The sequence below is a fragment of the Dipodomys ordii genome, unplaced genomic scaffold, assembly GCF_000151885.1.
Source record: "Dipodomys ordii isolate 6190 unplaced genomic scaffold, Dord_2.0 Scaffold110, whole genome shotgun sequence".
NCBI classification, from domain to species: Eukaryota; Metazoa; Chordata; class Mammalia; order Rodentia; family Heteromyidae; genus Dipodomys; species Dipodomys ordii.
Window position 1 is genome coordinate 5,663,439 of NW_012267326.1, and position 18,190 is coordinate 5,681,628.

General features: G+C 44.2%; 1 protein-coding gene across 1 annotated transcript in view; it reads left to right on the plus strand.

The window, feature by feature from the left end:
- Trim71 (tripartite motif containing 71, E3 ubiquitin protein ligase) overlaps window positions 1-4,376 on the plus strand; it is a 68,724-nt gene extending 64,348 nt beyond the window's left edge. Inside the window, exon 5 of the mRNA XM_013028481.1 lies at window positions 2,925-4,376. Within this exon, the coding sequence (XP_012883935.1) occupies window positions 2,925-4,376 (1,452 nt within the window). The remainder of the gene's footprint in view (window positions 1-2,924) is intronic.
- The last annotated feature ends 13,814 nt before the right edge of the window (window positions 4,377-18,190 follow it).

Consider the following 18,190-nt stretch of genomic DNA (forward strand, 5'->3'; position numbering starts at 1 on the left):
CCTTCCTTCCTTCCTTCCTTCCTTCCTTCCTTCCTTCCTTCCTTCCTTCCTTCCTTCCGTCCGTCCGTCCGTCCGTCCGTCCTGGGGGTGAGAGGTGGTCTGTGAATTTTTTTTGCTCAAAACTAGCAAGAGATAAGAATCTCCTGGCATTCCTGCCTGGGCTGCCTTTAAACCATGATCCTCAGATCTCAGCCTCCTGAATAGCTAGGACTACAAAGTAAGCCACTGTTATCAGCAAGAATCATGTCTTCTGTTGGTAGTTGTTGTTTCTATAATGCCTGGCACAAAGTATGTGCTCTGTTAGACAACTTTGACCTTCATTTCTCTTTAATTCCTAACCTACAGTAATTGTGAATAATAATTAACTATTAAAAATAACAACTGTGCCAGGCACCAGTGGAAGTGTCTCCATGTTTTGTATAGGCATAGTGGTATTTCCTAAATATTTCCTAAGCACAAGTGGTTGAATTTAAGACTGTAGAACTTGCAGGTCCCAAGTGCCAAATATCTATGCTATAACTTGAATGTAAGTTAGAAATCTGGAAACACCACCTCTTTACCACTGAGTATTGTTTATTTCCTCTGAACAAAGACAGTCTCTTTCATAGCCTAAAGATTGTCAATCAGCACACAATCTTGATAGCATACCAGTAGTTAAGCCTCAGTTCACTGTCATCAAGTTTCTTCTAGGGGCTGGGAAGGTGGCTCAGTGGTAGAGCGCTTGCCTTGTATGCATGAGGCCCTGGGTTCGATTCCTTAGCACCACATAAGCAAAAAGCTGGAAGTGGCACTGTGGCTCAAGTGGTAGAGCACTATCCTTGAGCTGAAGGACAGCGCCCAGGCCCAGAGTTCAGGCCCCATGACCGGACCACCCCCCCCCCCCCCAAAAAAAAAAAAAAGTTCTTCTAGTAGTTTTATTTATTTGGAGAATACTAGTACTGGGAATTGAACTCTGGGCCTGGGTGTTGTCTCTTAGTTTTTTACTCAAGGCTGATACTCTACCACTTGAGTAACAGCTCCATTTCCTGCTTTTTGGAAATAAGAATCTCCTGGACTTTCCTGCCTGGGTTGGCTTTGGGCCTTGACCCTCAGATTTCAAGAGTCACAGAGGCATTATGCCTTTGTGTTCTTCTCCTAACAGTATCCTCCTTCAGACTCACTGTGTGTGAATCTTTAGTGTCCTGTATATTTTATCAGTGTGGGTTTTTTGTTTGTTTGGGGTTGGCATTGGTCATGGGCACTGTCTTTAAGCTTTTTGCTCAAGGCTAGCACTCTACCACTTTGAGACACAGTTCCACTTCTGGATTTTTTGGAGGTTAATTGGAGATAAGAGTCTCACAGACTTTCCTACAGGGACTGGCTTTGGACTATGATCCTCCTGAGTAGCTGGGATTACAGGCATGAACCACCAGTGCCTGGATTCTTCCAGTGGTTTTAGTAGCTGTTTCTCCTCATTTTTTTTTGGTGGTGGGGGGACTGGATTTAAAAAAAATTGCTGTTCTTTAAGAGTACAGGTCACACTTGAACTAATATGCACAGGAAGGAACTTCCTGAACAGAGTCCCAGGGTCACAACAAATTGGAGAGAGACTTGACAAATGGGACTACCTTAAAATAAAAAGCTTCTGCACAGCTAAATCTATCGCAACCAAGCTAGAAAGACAACCAACTAATTGGGAAAAAATATTTACCAGCAATATATCAGACAAGGGGTTAACATCCTGTATATACAAGGAACTCAAGAAACTAATCCCTCCCAAACCTAACAAACCAATTACTAAATGGGCAAGGGAACTAAAAAGGCACTTCTCAAATGAAGAAATAAAATGGCAAAGAAACACATGAGGAAATGTTCATCATCCTTGGTGGTGAAGGAAATGCAAATAAAGACAACCCTGAGATACCACCTTACCCCAGTCAGAATGTCCCACATCCACAAATCAGCCAACGACAAATGCTGGAGGGAATGCGGAGAAAGAAGAACCCTATTACACTGCTGGTGGGAATGTACACTTATACAACCACTTTGGAAAGCAGTCTGGAGGGTCCTTAGAAAGCTAAAGATTGACCTCCCTTACGACCCAGTCATACCACTTCTAGGCATCTACCCTGAACAACAGGAACCAATATACAAGGACACGTGCACCTCCATGTTTATTGCAGCACTGTTCACAATAGCTAGGATATGGAAACAACCCAGATGCCCCACCATAGATGAATGGATCCAAAAATTGTGGTATCTATACACAATGGAATATTATGCAGCCATTAGAAATGACAAAATAATGGCATTTGCAGGGAAATGGATGGAGCTAGAAAGAATCATGTTGAGCAAGATAAGCCAAGAGCAAAGAGACAAACGGTACATGGTCTCCCTGATAAGTGGATGTTAAATCCAAAATGTTAGGTGATACGACAAAACTAACAGGACTTAAGAAACAAAGAACTCCCACTCATCTGGTTGAACCACTACTAAATATCCCCATGCTGATGATCACATGTATGGTGTATAACATGTGTACACCGTTATATGTTATAGACTGTGATAGACAATTTGCTCCAGGAAAGTTAGAATGAACTTGTGACTTTAAATGAGCATCATTATCCCACAAGACTGTGAAATTCGGGAAATTATGTAATCACTTAATCACAATCCAAAAAAAGAACTTCGGGGAAGGTAGGGAGGGAAGGGATGGTAGGGGGAAAACAATGGAGGGGGTAACAATGCTCAATAGGAAGTGTACTCATTACCTTACTTATGGAACTGGAACCCTCTGTATAGTATCTTGACAATTAAAAAAAAAAATACAGGTCACATTTTTGTGGCCATCCCTTAGCCTCTCAGTATAGAGCTTTCTGATTGGATGGATGGATGAGTTTCGGTTCTCTGCTCCTAAGTCTGTGTTCTCTCAACTTTTCCTTCAGGTAGAGAAGATCCGCCAGGTGAAGGCCAAGTCTCTGTACCTGCAGGTGGAGAAGCTGCGGCAAAACCTCAACAAGCTGGAAAGTACCATCAGTGCCGTCCAGCAGGTCCTGGAGGAAGGTCGGGCACTGGATGTCCTGCTGGCTCGAGACCGGATGCTAGCCCAGGTGCAGGAGCTGAAGACCCTGCGGAGCCTCCTGCAGCCCCAGGAAGATGACCGGGTCATGTTCACACCCCCTGACCAGACACTGTACCTTGCCATCAAGTCCTTTGGCTTTGTTAGCAGTGGGGCCTTTGCACCACTCACTAAGGCTACTGGTGATGGCCTCAAGCGGGCCCTCCAGGGTAAGGTGGCCTCCTTCACTGTCATTGGTTATGACCATGATGGTGAGCCACGCCTCTCAGGAGGTGATCTAATGTCAGCTGTGGTCTTGGGTCCTGATGGCAATCTGTTTGGAGCAGAGGTGAGTGATCAGCAGAACGGGACTTACTTGGTGAGCTACCGGCCCCAGCTAGAGGGTGAGCACCTGGTGTCCGTGACCCTGTGCAACCAACATATTGAGAACAGCCCCTTTAAGGTGGTGGTCAAGTCTGGCCGCAGCTATGTGGGCATCGGGCTGCCGGGCCTGAGCTTTGGCAGTGAGGGTGACAGTGATGGCAAGCTCTGCCGCCCTTGGGGAGTGAGTGTGGATAAGGAAGGCTATATCATCGTGGCCGACCGCAGCAATAATCGCATCCAGGTGTTCAAGCCTTGTGGCTCCTTCCACCACAAATTTGGCACCCTGGGCTCCCGGCCTGGGCAGTTCGACCGACCGGCTGGGGTGGCCTGTGATGCTTCACGCAGGATCGTGGTGGCTGACAAGGACAATCATCGCATCCAGATCTTCACCTTTGAGGGTCAGTTCCTCCTCAAGTTTGGTGAGAAAGGAACCAAAAACGGGCAGTTCAACTACCCTTGGGATGTGGCAGTCAATTCTGAGGGAAAGATCCTCGTGTCAGATACGCGGAATCACCGCATCCAGCTCTTCGGGCCCGATGGGGTTTTCTTGAATAAGTATGGCTTCGAGGGGGCTCTCTGGAAGCACTTTGACTCCCCACGGGGCGTGGCCTTCAACCATGAAGGTCACCTGGTGGTCACCGACTTCAACAACCACCGCCTCCTGGTCATTCACCCTGACTGCCAATCCGCACGTTTTCTGGGCTCAGAGGGCACTGGCAATGGGCAGTTCTTGCGCCCACAAGGTGTGGCCGTGGACCAGGAGGGGCGTATCATTGTGGCTGATTCCAGAAACCACCGTGTGCAGATGTTTGAAGCCAACGGTAGCTTCTTGTGCAAGTTTGGTGCTCAAGGCAGCGGCTTTGGGCAGATGGATCGCCCATCTGGCATCGCAGTCACTCCCGATGGCATGATTGTCGTGGTGGACTTTGGCAACAATCGAATCCTCATTTTCTAATCGCATCTTTCTGGGTTTCTGTGTTTGGGTTGTGTTTGTGTGTGTGTGTATGTGTGTGTTTGTGTGTGTGTGTATGTGTGGTCTCCGTTTGAATTTCAAAGAAGAAGCAGTCTCAGGGATTCTTTTTCTTTTTTTCTTTTTTTTTTTTAAAGAGAACAAGAAAAGTACAACATTACTTAAGTCCTACCTCATCTTTATTTTTTTACAGATGAATGTACTTACCTTTTGTGCAGGGATTGAGCCTGTGAAATGATAATTTCTATCTACCTCATGAATCTTTGCATGTCCTCCAGCAGGCCCTCTTCCCTCCTCTGTGATATTAACATTCCCTCTTCAACGCACGGGCAAGGTGTGCACAAGCCTGGTAGCGAGGGCATCGGATGTGTGTGGTGGGTGCATTCTGTAGATTGAGCCAAGGAAACACAAAAACTACTTAAAGACAGAAACTAAAACTTGGAAAAGTGGGATTTGAATTCATAGAGCATTTGTGTTTTTGAGAATATTATTCCTGTGAGGTTAGATTGTGTTGTGTGGTTTGATCTTTTGGGGAAAATTGTCCTTTTTCTTTTTTTTTTTTAAATGCTGCAACAGAAGGCTTTCCAGTTCTTTTATTAATAACTCAAAGTGTGTCTAACATCTTCCCTCAGTTTTCTTATCCCTAGGAGAGGTGGCTGTGGCTTGCTAGCCAAGAAAAGCAGACCATTTATATTTTAGGGTGTTTAAATTTTATTTTTTGTAAGGGAGGAGTGTGTGTGTTGTGTGTGTGTGTTGTGTGTGTGTGTGGTGTGTTTTAAAGCCATCTTGCACCCCAGTAGTGAAGCTGGAAATGGAAATGACTTACCACATCCCAAGAAAGGTCTCTCCCCTCCCCTCTTACACTTCTAAGAAATAGATGTAGCTCAGGACTCTTGATTATAAGTATTCTTAAAAGTGTTCTTACCTTATTGGATATGAAGAGTTAGGTAGAAGGAAGGAAACTCATCTTGGAGAGAGAGTTTTCAGACATGGACTGACTTGCTGCAAGAGCAAGTAGAGGGTACTCAAGATGCAAGGCACCCCCCCAAACTAGGGACTGACTATTCAGGTGGGGCAGGGCTGAACCTGACCCTGAAGTGAATGTACTACAATGCTAGGAATTGCTTTTTCTAAGAAGACTCAGTAGGTTAAGGAATAAACTTTTTGTTTTAAAAGCACAATTTTTTTTTTCCTGCTTTGGAAGTTCAGGGAAATAGAATATTTGAACCTCAAGTTAGTGGGAACAGCCTGTTCCTATACCCTCCGCTCGGGTCACCTTCGCAGGATCCTGTACCCGAGTTGTGCTGTTATACCTCATGAGTAACATGAAGCTCTCCCCCCACCTCCACCCCCTACCCAAGGCTTTGAATGTAAAGGATTTGTAAACCCAAATCATCCTAACCTGAAATGTGTAGGACATCATACCTCTGCTTAAACCTGTTATTCGGTACCAAAGAATGAAAATGTATAAGCCAGAGTTCTACCTCACAAATAAGGGGGTTGGCATTTGTCACTTTACAGGATTAGTTTGCTGTAAGCTGGGCTTGGGTACAAACTTCATGCTTTTAAGTATTGTCTGTTTTAGAACCCCGAATAGCTCCTATATTCCTATTAGAGCCCCGAGTAGGTCCTATATTCCTATATCCTCCCTCCCCCCAATACCAAAATAAGAGCAGATGCTGGATTAGCAGTCCTCAGAAAACGAGGCGTTCCTGCACTCCAGTGGCATACCAGGGAGACCTCTTGCTTGAAATCATCAGATTACTTACCTACCCCATCTTGTGGGCATTTAGTTTACCAGTTTGACCTTCCTTGTTTCTTGCTTTAGCTCTGTAAGTTTCAGTTTCTTCCTTTTCTGAGTGACCACAATGGAAGGGGGGGTGGGCAACTCATCTCACACAACCATGCAACCAGAGATCCCAAAACTGCCCCCCAGCTTCCTGATTCCTGGGTAGATAGAGCCTCACAGTATCCTGTTTGAAAAGTAGCACCTTTTCTTTTAGGATCTTAAGTTCCAGTTCCCAATTCCTTTTATTTTGCCCCTGTGTTCCAGGTTCTTTGGTAAGGAGTGGAGTAACTCAGAGGTGACTTTCTTCCTACTCCTCATTGGCCAGCAAGTCACCCTTTGATATCAGACAACTGCCTTTACACGCTTCTAAGTTTTTTGCTTTTGGTTTTTAAGTGAAGAAATGGATCTTGATTTAAAAAATATTCTCAGAATCCTAAGTTTGGTTGTGGCTGGAAAAAGTTTTTTTTAGTAGATTTCTTCCACTTTGATGTTCTGTTCTTTTAATCCACTTTCTTCCCAGGGTTGTCTTCCCTCCTTTGTTCCTAACTTCCCCTTCTGTAGGGGGAATACTGTTAAGTAAATGAGAAATATTCTTGGTAAGCAGCAATTGGGAAAAAAAAAAACCTTAACGTTTTGCTGTGGGTTTGGTTGTAAGCCGAAGTTTCACCTCCATGGCTGCAATGATGAGGTCAGTTCTTTAATAATCAGTAGAGGGACCAGTGTGCAGGCAGGCTTAGAGCAATTGTGTATGTGAGAGATGCTGCCTCTGCATCCTCCAATGTGGGGCTCCCCTTAACCTTTTTTGCACCCAGAAGGGTGAGTGACTAGCATCTGAGAAACATTAGTCACATTTGGGAAACTTGTTTTTAAAGCAAGTAGCTGTTTGTGGTTGCCCACCATTGACTTCTAGCCCCTAGGGATTGGTGCTAAGCACTTTGGATAGTGTTTATTGGTATAGGTGGAATGTTCCCAAACAAAGCCAGATGATAAAGGCCAAAGTTTGGTGCTCTCCAGTGTAAGGCTGGTCTAATACCTGCATTCAAATGTGTTACTCCCGCCCATTGTGAGGTGGGTAAGAATTGGGTCAAAGAGGATTGTCTTCAACAAGGTGAAAACAGTAAAGTCCTTGGCTGCAGAGCTGAAAATGTTTCTAGGGAGTGAATGATGATTGCATGGTGGTTTTCCATGTAGAACTAGTGGTCTGGTGGTAGCGGTGTGTGTTTTGAGGTGCCCATTGGCATTAGGGCTATATAGGTTTGGCTATTGAGATGTTAAAATAAATCGAAATGGCCCATAGGTTGGCACCTACTTAACATTTCAAAAGGGTGGTCTTTAAAAACAAAGAAACAAAAGATTGATTTCCTGGTACAGTTTGGAGCAAATCTGGTCTCCACCTGTGCTTTGTTGAGGCTGCCAGGAGATCCCTGAGTGAGCTGGGCCCAGCGGCCTGGGCTGAATCGCAAGTGCACTACTAACTCCTCAATCAATGCCCTTGTAAGTTTAACTTATTTGGGAAACATAGAAGGGTACCCCAAACAGATTCTCAGTTATGTGTTGGGCCAAAGAAGTTGCCAGAACGAAGACACTTTGTGATGGAGCTTTGAGAGAATAGCTTGAGGTCGGTTGGCCTCAGTCTGTTTTAAGCCAAAGCTTAATTCCAGGAGAGAAATCTTTTAGGCTTGAAGCAGCAGAATTCTGTTTGTTATGTGTTGTTTTCCTATTTGGAAGATCCTAGAATTGCTGTGTTCTGGTAGATAGTGAAAGATATGCCAAAGTTTTAGGCTTGTTTTTTTTTTTTTTCCTCCCCCGTTTCTGTTTTGTTTTGTTTTTTTAATCCAGTGGTGCCAAAAAGTACTTAGGGTATTTATTTAGGACCTCCCTCTTACTGAGTTTTCAACAGTCTGGGCCTGTATAAAAGTCACACTCATGCAACGGTGATTGCATAGGGTCAGGTCTTCCTAGGCCTGCAGCTTTCTCTGGCTTCTCGTTGGCTTCCTGTGGGCCAGGGCACAGGCACAGCACTCCATCCACATTGATTGCCTTTGTTTGGTTTCTACCTCACTTGTGATAAAAGTCTTATCTACCTCACTTTTAGCAAAAACAGAGCTTGAAAAGAATTGTTGTAATCTAGTGGGGAGCAGGCAGAAGTGGGAAAGCTACCTCTCAATCTAGACCAGATCTTTTCATAAATCTGGACCTGATGTCTCTCAGGAGAAAAGATTAACCTTTAAAAATAAATGCAAGTAGTTCTTAACCAATCTGGCTCCCCTTCCCCTCCCCTCAATAGAATTATACATATCTCCGTCTACCACATTTTTCAGTATTATGAAACTACTGGTTAATTTGACCCATTATAGGACTTAACTGAAAAAATGAGGACCTTTAGGTCTCTTTTTCTCTTCAAGAGAAAAATATTTTATCTGTATTTGAATGTCTGCAAAGAGAACTTTTTAGGGGAATACCCTAGAGGTCAAATTGGAACATCAGGTATTTGAAGGGAACGAGGCCCTTTGACTTTGCGATTGTATTGAGAGCCTTCTAAACTCAGCTGTTTCCACTGCAGTGACTGGAGAAAGATGTGTTGCTCTTTTGTTTTGATTTCCTTTTCTACCAAAGGTGACATGAACGGGTTGTTTCCCTCCCTCCCCCTTATTTTTCTTGTTCCTTGTTTGTTGAATACTTGATAAATTTGAAGAAGCACATTATCAGGATATACTGTATTGACCCTCTTCCTGTCTTCTTCCCTGGTAAAATGTCAGATATGATTGGATGAGAGGGTCTGAAGACCACTGTTATGGTCCTCCTAAGTTGGGTTTATGACTGTCATGGTTGAAGAAATATACCTCAAGGATGTCTATTTTAAAAACTGATCTTACGGGTTAAAAAGCCAGCCTGGTGAGATGTTTTTCCATCTCCATTTAACCAGTAATGGTTTTAAAAGTGTTGTGTTCCACACGGTCTTAGACCTCTTTTAATGATTGTATTAACTTCCAGCTCAGGTAGTGTTTTTCTTAGGGTTATCTCAGCACACTGGCAGAATGTTGGCGTGTGTAGGGAAGTGTTTACTTTCTTGAAATCATCAGTTCTGGAATAGTTCTCTTTCTAACAGTCTGTAGTTATCTTTCTTCAAAGGAAGATGTTTCTCATTTATTGGATTTTCTTGTTTTTAGGGTCATAAGAAAGTTGTTTTTGTTTCTGTTTTTTTCCTTTTCCCCTAACGTCAATGCAGACGGGGGTGGGTGGGTAATAGGGATGTTTAGCATGTTACATGTAGTTGGGTGGGTGGGAGGGTTGTTTGTATTTTTTTTTTTCCTTTTAATGAATCTTACTTAATACTGTCCATTAGCTCTCATGCCTGGTCAGCAAAAATGCTTTAAGTGTAGAATATATGACTCAGTTTTTGTTTTTAAAGAGAATAAATACAGAATTTGGCAACATGTCACAGAGTCAGGTTGCTTGATATTAGACTGACCAAACCTCTGATTTTCTGTTATTTTCTCCAAGGCAAATCAATAGGATTATGTGCCACCAGAATACCTCCTGGGCTGCAGGAAGCTCACTACAAGCCCAGTTGGGGTGCCATTGCATACTACTCCATTGTGAGTGGGCATTGGCTGTGGCAGTGTGGACCACACATTGCCGTGGGTAGGTGGGGCATTTCCCCAAGCTTTTTGGCAGAAGTGGGTTTCTGTTCATTATACACACCTGTCTCCCTGACCCTTCCTGTTTTGTTTTTACTTTTAAACCTTGTATGTTAGTATTGCAGGCCGCAGGCATGACAGGCAATGAACAGGTGAAGAACCAATGGAAAAGTGTTTAAACTCCTGTGTTTGCTAACAGGCTTCTGAATGTATCGCTGTGGTCCACAGAGAGGGCTGGACAAGGTGGCAAGGAGATGCTGTATCAGCTACCACAGCCTTAAAACAAAGTTGGTGTCTCTTTGGACTTTAAAAATGTTCCTATGCAGCTTATTTTATTTTTGTTTAATCAAATAAACGAGAGGGTTTTTTTCCATGGATTTTATGTGTCTGTGTGATCTTTAATCCAAGGTAAAGATGCATGTCATTTTGAATGGAGGAAATTTCAAGAGCTTCGACATTGTTTATAAAGCCTAGAATTAGGCCCTAGCGGACTGCCTTCTCTGCCAGAGGAGCTGAGTAGCAGATGTCCCTTCAGAGAGACAAGTACTGTGTTTCCCCCTCGCTGCTCTAGTGGGTTCTGATCTTATACTCTGCCTGGTGAAGAGGGCCAAGGAACCATTGATGGGCTCAGCTTTGCGCTGTGGCAGGTGATCCTCTGCTATACTTGGCTTTCCCCCAGGTGCTGTGGGGGACTGGGACTGAGACCTAGGTGCATTAAAAACTCCTTGTTTTGGGGCTGAGTGATCACAGCTGGCAGAGAGAGAGAGCGAGAGTGTACACGTACGCATGCGCACACACACACACATGGGGGGGGCGGTACTGGTGTTTGAACTTGACACTACTGCCTGAACCAGTGTATGTATTACACCCCCCACCCCCATCTCCCATGCTTTTGTTGGGCTTAGGTCTCCATCCAAATGTGGTTTTTGGCTTAAAGCTTTGTGCAATCTACATTCTGGGCTGCAGGTCTTTGAGACTGGATTCCACCTGAAAATGGCCAACTTTCTAATAGACTCCTAGTTCAATCTCTCAAATTGTAGCTTCTCAGTTTCTTGCAATTGAATTCTCATATAAGAAAATGAAATAAGTGAATGCATATAGTGTAGGTCTGGGTGGACTACCAAGGTTGGGAAGGAAGATTTGGGAGTGACTACAGTGGAGTTAAACATATTCTGGAATTGGACAGTGATAGTAGCTTCACCTTGGTTGAATATCCTTGAAATCTGAACTTTGCCCATTTATTTTTAATACTATTACTTGGCAGCACTAGGATTCGAACTTGCTAGGCAAGTACTCTTCCACTTGAACAGTGCCCCCAGCTCTGAACTTTTTGTTTATTGTGATGATCTTTATGATATGAGTTATGTTAATATGATAGGCACAGGAAGAAATAAAAAGTTTGATCATCCTATCACATCAAAATTTATGTTGAGAGTCTTGATTTCCTGTACTGGTCCTGTTGGGCCAGTTTGACCAGCAGCTTGTGAGCGGCAGTATTTTATTGCCAGTGTGCCTTGTCCAGAGGCCTCATCAGCTTTTGCCTAGATGAGTGCCTGACCCAGAGCTGCAGCTGGTCAACCAAGAGTAAGGGCCATTGTGAGCCAGGAACACAAATTCTCTGTGAGAGGCCAGCTGTGGATGTAGCAGAAGAAAGGGAGTATGGAGATGACTGGTCAACATTATCAAAGGCACCTGGCACTGGTGGCTCACACCTGTAATCCTAACTACTGGAGGAGGAGGCTGACATCTGAGGATCACCGTTCAAAGTTAGCCCAGGCAGGAAAATCTGTGAAACTCTTAGCTCCAGTGAACCCAAAAGAAGCTCGAAATGGCACTGTGTCTCAAGTGGTAGAGCACTAGCCTTGAGCACAAAGAAGTTCAGGGATAGTATGCTGGCAGGCCCTGAGTTAATACCCTAGGATCAGCAAAAGCCAGCCTTAGGACTTGAATTTAGGACCTGGGCACTGTCCCTAAGCCTCTTTGTGTTAAGAGTGGAGGTTATTAGTTACTAGTTTGTTTCTCCCTAAAAGCGACATTAAGTTGCAGGTGACTTTTAGCCATCTTATGTGTAAATTTGTGATATTTTTTTGTGGTACTATGGTTGGATTTCCATTTGCTAGACAGGTACTTTACCGTTTACACTACAGCTCTACTTCAGACTTTTTGGTGGTTAATTGGAGATAGAGTTTCACAGACATTACTGCTCAGACTTTGCTTGTCTGGCTCTGAACCACAATTCTCAGATATCAGCCTCCTGAGTAGCTGTTTTACAGCACTCCATTCTGGTTATTTTTTTAAATAAGGTCTCACTTTTGGCCCAGGCTAGCTTGGAGCACAATTCTGGATGTATGCTTGCCCTGTTGCTGGAATGACAGACTACCCACTAGCTTTTCTTACTGAGATGGAATACCACCAACTTTCTGCTCTGGCTAACATAGAACCAGGAACCTCCCAATCTCTGCCTCCTGAGTAGTTAAGGTGACAAATGTGCTGCTGAAGAGGCTGAGATCTGAGGATCGTGGTTCAGAGCCAGACCAGGCAGGAAAGTCTGTGAGACTCATCTCCAATAAACCACTCAGAAAACTGGAAGTGGTACTGAGGCTCAAATGGTAGTGTAAGCCTTGAGCTGAAGAGCTGAGGGACAGCACCCAGGCCTAGAGTTCAAGTCCCAGGACAAAAAAAAAAAAAGAAGACTCATCTCCAATTAATCAGAAAACTGGAAGTGTAAATGTGGCTCAAAGTGGTAAGAGCACTAGCCTTTAACAAAAGATTTCAGGACAATGCTCAGGCCCTGAGTTTAAACCCCACAACCAACAGAAACCTATAAACATCCAGCCATACTTTTAATTTCTTGTAAGAGAATTAGAAATATATATATATATATATATATATACATATACATATACATATATTTATGCATATATGTACATACACATATATATATATGTAAGAAACTAAATTGTTCCTTTTCAACTATTTTCACTAAATATCTTCTAGGTTAATTTTATCTTTTATTTCTTGGTGCTATTAGGGTTTGAACTCAGGGATTTGCTAGACAGGTGTCTTTTTTTTTTTTTTTTTGGTGTGTGTGTGGGGGGACAGTCCTGGGGCTTGAACTCAGGGCTGAGGCACTGCCCCTGAACAACTTTGGCAAGGCTAGCACTCTACCACTTGAGCCACAGCACCACTTCCTTCTCTTAATGTTTTTGTGGTACTGAGGACTCCAACCCAGGGCTTCAAGCATGTTAGGCAAGCACTCTACAACTAAGCCACATTCCCAGCCATAGATAGGTAGGCTTCTAGCCCCTCCAGAGGGAGAGAGAGAGAGAGAGAGAGAGAGAGTGTGTGTGTGTGTGTGTGTGTTTTCTTTTTGTCAGTTGTGGGACTTGGATTCTGGGCCTGCGCGCTGTCCCTGAGCTCTTCAGCTCTAGGTAAGTGCTCTACCATTTGAGCCACAGTGCCACTTCCAGTTTTCTTAGTGGTTTATTGGAGGTAAGAGTCTCACGGACTTTCCTGCCTGGGCTGGCTTTGAAACATAATCCTCAGATCTCAGCCTCCTGAGTAACTAGGATTACAGGCATAAGCCACCAGCACTTGGTCCTCACTCTTTGGTATTTAGGATTAAAGGCTGAGCTACAGGTGTCTCACTTATATGTTATTTTTATATAAATTTGTTGATTTTTGTGTGCTTTCAGTGTCTATGTAAGTATGTAATTAATTATTTTTTTGGTCTGGTCGTGGGGCCTGAACTCTGGGCCTGAGCGCTGTCCCTCAGCTCTTCAGATCAAGGCTAGCGCTCTACCACTTGAGCCACAGTGCCACTTCTGGCTTTTTTCTTATGTAGTGCTCAGGAATCGAACCCAGGGCCTCAGGCATGCAAGGCGAGTGCTCTACCACTGAGCCACCTTCTCAGCCCCATGTAATTAATTTTTCTTAAACAGTCTCTCAATAGATAGCCCCTGCTGGCCTCAACCACATGATCCTGTGGTCAGCCTCCAAGCTAGGTCAGTGTTGCTTTGTTTTATGGGTGTGGGATGGGAACTGTGGTTGAGACGGTCTGTTTGGAGAGCCTCTGGCTGACTTCAAGCAGTTCTGCCTATAGCCTGTGTCCTGTTCCTGACTGCACAAGTATTTATGGTGCAGTGCATTGAGTCTTTTTGCTTGTTTGTTTTTTGGTTGTGGGGCTTGAACTCTGGGCCCGGGTGCTGTCACTGAGCTTTTCTGCTCAAGGCTAGCACATTACCATTTTAAGCCACAGCTCCACTTCCGGTTTTCTGGGGGTTAATTGGAGAAAAGAATCCTACAGATTTACCTCTCTGGGCTGTCTTCAAACTTAAATCCTTAGATCTCAGCTTCCTGAGTAGCTAGGGTTATAGGTGTGATCACTAGCACTCCCACTTATACCTTTTGTATGGTTTGCCAACTTCTTTATTCTTCAGATGCAGCAGAGTTATGACTTGTATGTACTTTTTTTTTTTTTTTTTTTGTCGGTTGTGGGGCTTGAACTCTGGGCTTGGACGCTATCCCTGCACTTTTCAGCTCAAGGCAAGCGCTCTACCACTTGAGCCACAGCAACACTTCTGGTTTTCTGGTGGTTAATTGGAGATAAGAGTCTCATGGACTTTTCTGCCCAGGCTGGCTTTGAACCGTGATCCTCAGATCTCAGCCTCCTCAGTAGGTAGGATTACAGGCGTGAGCCACCGGCACCAGGCTGTATGTACTTTTTAATATTTTTTCCCCCAGTACTGGAGTTTGAACTAAGATCCTTGCTCTTGCTAATCTTTTTTGCTCAGTTGACATTCTGAAGACTTGAGTCACACTTTAAGTCTGGCATTTGGCTGGTTATTTTGGAAATGGAGTCTTTTTCTGTTCCGGCTAGCTTTGAACTACAGTCCTCCAGATCTCAGCCTCTTACTGAGTAGCTAGAATTACAGGTATGACCTGCCAGTGCCTGACATAGATTTAATATATATTATCTTTCATTCCTTGTATTAGAAGAGGGCACTGCTGGAAGAAACAGTTTGGAAGGCAATCTTGCCTAGCTAGGGTAGGAAGTTTACATACAGGGTTTGGAGCAATTTGGGGAGCTGAAACTTGTACTGTGCGTACTGAGGTGAACAAACCCTCAGCCAGAAGTTGTGTGGATGCAGTGAGGCTGTGCTTTCCTCCATGGCTGCCTCTCCTAGAAGCAGCGCTTTCTGCTCTCTGCGCCGTCTGGGGGCTGGCTAGGACAGGTGGTCAACAACTTGTTTTCCTGGGTGGAGTAGTTTCCTAGTATTCTAGTCACAAGATGTCAACTTTGATTTCAGTGATTGAGGCTAATCTTGGCCAATTATATTTTAGTCAAGTATTCCTAGTATGTTTTGAAATGAGTCATGGATGAGACTCCGGAGTATGTCTGCTAGTATTTCCTTGCTGCAGAAGGTACTGGACTGAGTTAATGGCCACTGTTTATCTAATGTTTTTGTGCCTGCCCTGGGGGCTTGAACTCAGTTCCTGGGCACTGTCCCTGACCTTTTGTACTCAAAGCTAGCACTCTACCACTTGAGCCACACTTCCTTTCTAATGTTTTTAACTCTTCCACTAGGAGACCCTACTGTCTGAGGAGATGTCAGTGGTGTGTGGACCACTATTTGCTGCCAGACTAACCACTGGTGGTGCAACAGTACTCAGCCTCTGGTCTCCACTGAGATAGCTCCTCTGAGGTTTGAGAACTTGGCTTAGAAATGTGCACATAAGGGCTTTGGAAGGTGGCTTAGTGGTAGAGTGCTTGCCTAGCATGCATGAAGTTCCTCAGTACCACATACACAGAAAAAGCCAGAAGAGGTGCTGTGGCTCAAGTAGTAGAGTGCTAGCATTGAGAAAAAGATATTCAAGGACAGTGCCCAGGCCCTGAGTTCAAGCTGCAAGACTGGCCAAAAAAAAGAAAAAAAAAGAAATGTGCACATAAGCTGGGCACTGGTGGGTCATACCTGTAATCCTAGCTACTCAGGAGGCTGAGATCTGTGGATTGGGGTTCAAAGCCAGCCTGGGCAGAAAAGTCCACGAGACTCTTATCTCTAATTAACCACCTGAAAACTAGAAATGGAACTGTGGCTCAAGTGGTAGAGTACTACGTTTGAGCACAAAAAAAGTTCAGGGACAGGGGGCGGGGAAGGTGGCTCAGTGATAGAGTTCTTGCCTTGTATGCATGAGGCTCTGGGTTTGATTCCTCAGCACCACATAAGCAGAAAAAAATGCAAGTGGAGTTGTGGCTTAAGTGGTTTGAGCTGAATTGCTGAGGGAGAGCTCCCAGGCCCAGAATTGAGGCCCCACGACTGACCAAAAAAGTTCAGGGACAGCACCTAGGCCCTGAGTTCAAGCCCCAGGACAGAAAAAAAAAGAAAAAGTGTATTTCTCTTCTCAGAAGTTGGAGAAGTCTGTTGACTAGCTTATTATGTGTAGTTCCTTGGATGTAATGAAGACATGAACTAGTGACTCCTTCCCCCTGCTGAGTGCAGGGGAAAATTGTCAAGGGTTAGACCCAAGGCAGGAGTTCAGACGGGCCAAGCTGTCCCAGAATATTCCCAAGGCACATGTGTTTTCTTTACTGTGTTTTGTGATTCAGCAGAGCCAATGGTCAGTCAGGAGACTGATGAGGTCGTGGAGTGTTTTCTTGTTTTGTGGGATGTTGCTGCCTGTGATGACTTGAGTTTATATGAAGTTTCAGTTATTGTTAATACGCAGTTTCAGCCCAGCAGGCTGCCACCCCTCTTCCACTCATTGCCTCTGACTGCACCTTTCCTTGGCATCTACTTTGCCAGGCATTCCTTGCCTGTGCTTTCTTCATTTAGCAGAAATAGTTGGCAAAGAGCAGTTGTTCCCAGAAGCCTTATTTTTGGAAAGGATTTTTTCTTTTTTTTCTTTTTTTTTGTCATGGGACTTGAACTCTGGGCCTGGGCGCTCTTCAGCTCAAGGGAAGCGCTCTACCACTTGAGCTACAGCGCCACTTCCGGTTTTCTGGTGGTTTACTGGAGATAGGAGTCTCACGGTCTCTGCTGCCCAGGCTGGCTTTGAACTGTGATCTTCAGATCTCAGCCTCCTGAGTAGCTAGGATTACAGGCATGAGCCACCAGCGCCCGGCTAGGATTTTTTTCTTTTAAACAGAGCCAGGTGTGATTTCTGTTCTATTATAGAATTGTGTTCAAGTCTCTCTTATTCTGTTATACTTATTAAAATTATCTTTTACTACAGAATTCTCTTCAAACCCTATTCCACATAGTACATTTTACGGGAAACGATCTCCATTCCACCATGATATTCGTGTTCTCACAATGGACACTTTATATTCACCTCTTCACCTTGAGATCATCCAGTAGGCTGTGCATGATTTGGAAAGCTATGAGAATGTAGATAGTGATCAGAAAACTTGGTTAAATAATTGAATGAATCTTTATGTAGCTGTGGGAAAGGCTGTTTTGGAATATAAGTAGAAAGTTGTTTTTTTTTTCTTAGTTACAGGGGTTTGAACTCCAGGCCTCACACTTGGTAGGTAGGTGCTCTACTGCTGAACCACTTCTCTGGCCCTTTCTTTCCCTGGTTATGTTGAGATAGGGTCTGCCTTATTGCATGCCTAGACCTTCAATTTAACTGTGTGCGTGCGTGCGAGCGCGCTTGTGTGTGTGTGTGTGTTTGTAATGCCTGCCTGTTATGATGCTTGAACTCAGGGCCTGAAAACTGAACTTTTTTTTTTGTTGTTGTTCAAGGCTCTAGCACTCATCATTTATGGCTTTTTTGGTGGTTAATTGGGGATAACAGACTTTCCTGCCCAGGCTGGCTTCAAAGCATTGTCCTCACATCTCAGCCTCCTGAGAAGCTAGGGTCACAGGTGTGAGCCATTGGCACCCAGCTTCAATTTGTCTATTTTAAGGTTCATATCAGGCCGGGCACCGGCTGAGAGCTGAGGATCGTGGTTCAAAGCCAACCCAGGCAGGCAGGAAAGTCTGTGAGACTCTTATCTCCAGTTAACCACCAGAAAACCAGAAGTGATGCTGTGGCTCAAGTGGTAGAGCGCTAGCCTTAAACTGAAGAGCTGAGGGACAGCGCCCAGGCCCAGAGTTCAAGCCCCATGACCAACCAAAAACAAAACAAAAACAAAAAAGGCAGGTTTATGTTGTGGGTTGGGATGATCAGTGCCACATCATAGCTGGCTATTGGTTGAGGAGAGTCTCCTGTGGCTGCCCAGTTTGGGCCTGCATCAGAATTCTCCTGATCTCAGCATCACAAATAGTTAGGATTAGAGGTGTGGTCCTCAGCTATTTGTTATTCTTTCAGTACTACCTATAAATATTCATTGGTTATTTATATATATATATATATATATATATATA